The sequence below is a fragment of the Halyomorpha halys genome, unplaced genomic scaffold (assembly GCF_000696795.3).
Source record: "Halyomorpha halys isolate HHAL.00 unplaced genomic scaffold, Hhal_1.1 Scaffold1345.1, whole genome shotgun sequence".
Classification (NCBI taxonomy): Eukaryota; Metazoa; Arthropoda; class Insecta; order Hemiptera; family Pentatomidae; genus Halyomorpha; species Halyomorpha halys.
The window spans coordinates 137,659-139,944 of record NW_027113999.1 but is presented as its reverse complement, the minus strand read 5'-3'; the positions used below and the strand labels follow the sequence as shown (position 1 = coordinate 139,944).

The 2,286-nt window shown below is 28.9% G+C and overlaps 1 protein-coding gene across 3 annotated transcripts in view; it reads left to right on the top strand.

The window, feature by feature from the left end:
• The window catches only part of Hus1-like (Hus1-like checkpoint clamp component), a 7,718-nt gene extending 6,485 nt beyond the window's left edge, over positions 1–1,233 (top strand). For 2 of the 3 annotated variants that reach the window (XM_014434309.2, XM_014434308.2), the window contains exon 6: positions 904–1,233. In XM_014434309.2, the coding sequence (XP_014289795.1) occupies positions 904–1,079 (176 nt within the window). In that variant the 3' untranslated portion in view covers positions 1,080–1,233. The remainder of the gene's footprint in view (positions 1–903) is intronic. The other variant, XR_001344424.2, reaches the window with a different exon arrangement.
• The last annotated feature ends 1,053 nt before the right edge of the window (positions 1,234–2,286 follow it).

Genomic DNA, 2,286 nt, shown 5'->3' with positions numbered 1-2,286 from the left:
TTCATTTTGTATCTTTTTAGCCCTGATGAAGCCCTGCAAAGTGGGGCGAAATGTTGGAAAATAAATAGTTGTAAACTATTTTTGTTTCACTATTGACCGCAACCCTGACCATCTTCCTATATATATTAATTTTTACGGTCAACTATATATACATATATAAAAATATATTGTTTACAAGAGAAAAAAAAAACCCTGAAAAAGCAGGCAACCTGATACATTGGTGTAAGAAATATAAGATAAGCTCTATAAATGTGAAATCGCAATTTGTCTATAGATGCTTCTAGCTGTCAACATAGTTACTGTCTAACCATATCGTTTTTTTTTCTTGTTTTGGCTTAGAATAAAATTTGTTGTGGCTAGCCTGGGTCGATGGCTTCCAGTGTAGCTGAACACAAAGGGTGGGAGGATTGACTGAGCGGCTTGTTGATTTGGGATTGTTAATCTCCCACTCACCTGTTGGTATCTGCCTTTCTAATCCATGCTGATTAAAGGCAGTATTATGTATAGAAAATATAATTAAGAGCGAGAAAGTACAAACTAACTATTTTAAATAGGTTTTAATTTAAACAGGAGCAGAACAAAGTAGACAATGAGTGACATTTACCCATCACTGGACTTTTCACAATATACTATAGCTTGACTTTATAAATTAATGATTTAAAATTACTAAAATAAGAAAAATAACCTAGTATAAAAGTCTTTTATAAACAATCCATTATAATGTAATATTGCTATCCAGCAGCTAAATTTAATAAGCTATTTATGTGACTGAAATAATAATTAAAATATCAAAAAGAGTTGCTAATGAAAGTATTTGTTTATTTTTACATGGTTGTTTTCTCATTATTTTTTATTAACAACACTTGATATTTTATTGCACAATGTTATTTATTATGTGAACAGGTGATGCAGAAAGCAACGTTAGAGTCGATGCAAAGAAACTCTATTCTCTCTTATGCTGTGAAGTACTCAATCCTAGAAAAATTTCGTGCTCTTTCTTGGAAAGTAAATTGGTACATTTCATTCTGTACTGTGATTTATTTAAGGTTCATTTCTATTTAACCACAGTTGAAGAATGAATTAAAAATTTTAATGAAGAATTTTCATATTTTGTTGACAATAATAATAATAATAATAATGAAATACTTCTTTATGTACAGTCTGAAATGATTTTTGTATTTAAACTCTGATTTGTGCTATTGTAATTTTTGTAAATATATATATTAAATTAGATTATATTGTTCATGTGATGTATGGTATTTGTATATGTTGTAATATATATTTACAGCATATGTATTTGTGTTCTTAAATCACATTTTGATTTTACAGAAACCTAGAATAGCAAAATATCAAGCTTAAGAATGTAAAGTGGGGTCAGATCCGATCCTGGTATCAGTTCTTTCGCAATTTATTCAATTTATAAATCAAGATTCTTAATCTTGTAACATACTTACTCTCATTTAATAGTTTCCATACAAAAAATTATTTCATAAAGTAACTGAATTTGACAAGTAAATTTTTTTTTTTTTTTTTTTTTTTTTTAACATTCTAATAATTTTACCTAAATAATTGACAAAGCTTAACAAAAGGAGGAATTACTTAATAGAAAATATGAATAAAACCTAAAAATTTATTGATTATATTAAAAATATGCCAGTATCATCTTGGTGTTAATGTTTGCATAACCAAACAGGTGGTATTAAAATTTTGACCAGCAGTGCACATGTCATATTTTAGTAGTGCAAAATCAGTTGAATGTTTTGATTAAGCGGACTATAGCAGAAGGTAGGAAGGAAGGAAGCACAGGAGAATAAATAGTATATGCCTAAAAGTGAGTTTTTGAATAAGGAACAATCTCGCTCCCTCCGACGAAATCTTTTTGGCACCTTACTGATGATATTAATGTGGAATTTATTTTTCAATTAGCCTCTACCACACCTTATTTATCACATATCCTTGCGACAATCTTGGTTTCTGGATCAGATACGGCCTCACCTTAGTCGTCAAGTAAAAAAAATTAATTTTTAATCAGAATGAAATTCTTTTAAATTTTTGTTCTATGTGGAATATAATGGATAGGATAACCTTTTTCACAACTCCAGAAAAACCAATAAATAAATGCAATGTGAACAAGGCGAATCTGATAATGAAGTTTGTTCTTTTTCTAGTAAATCAGATTCTAGAAATGATGTTTGAGTTTGTGTGAATGGCTATCTTAAAAATATGTTGGACACTGTAAAGAAATATTGATTGTTTTACTATCTACCTCATGATACTCCCACTGTA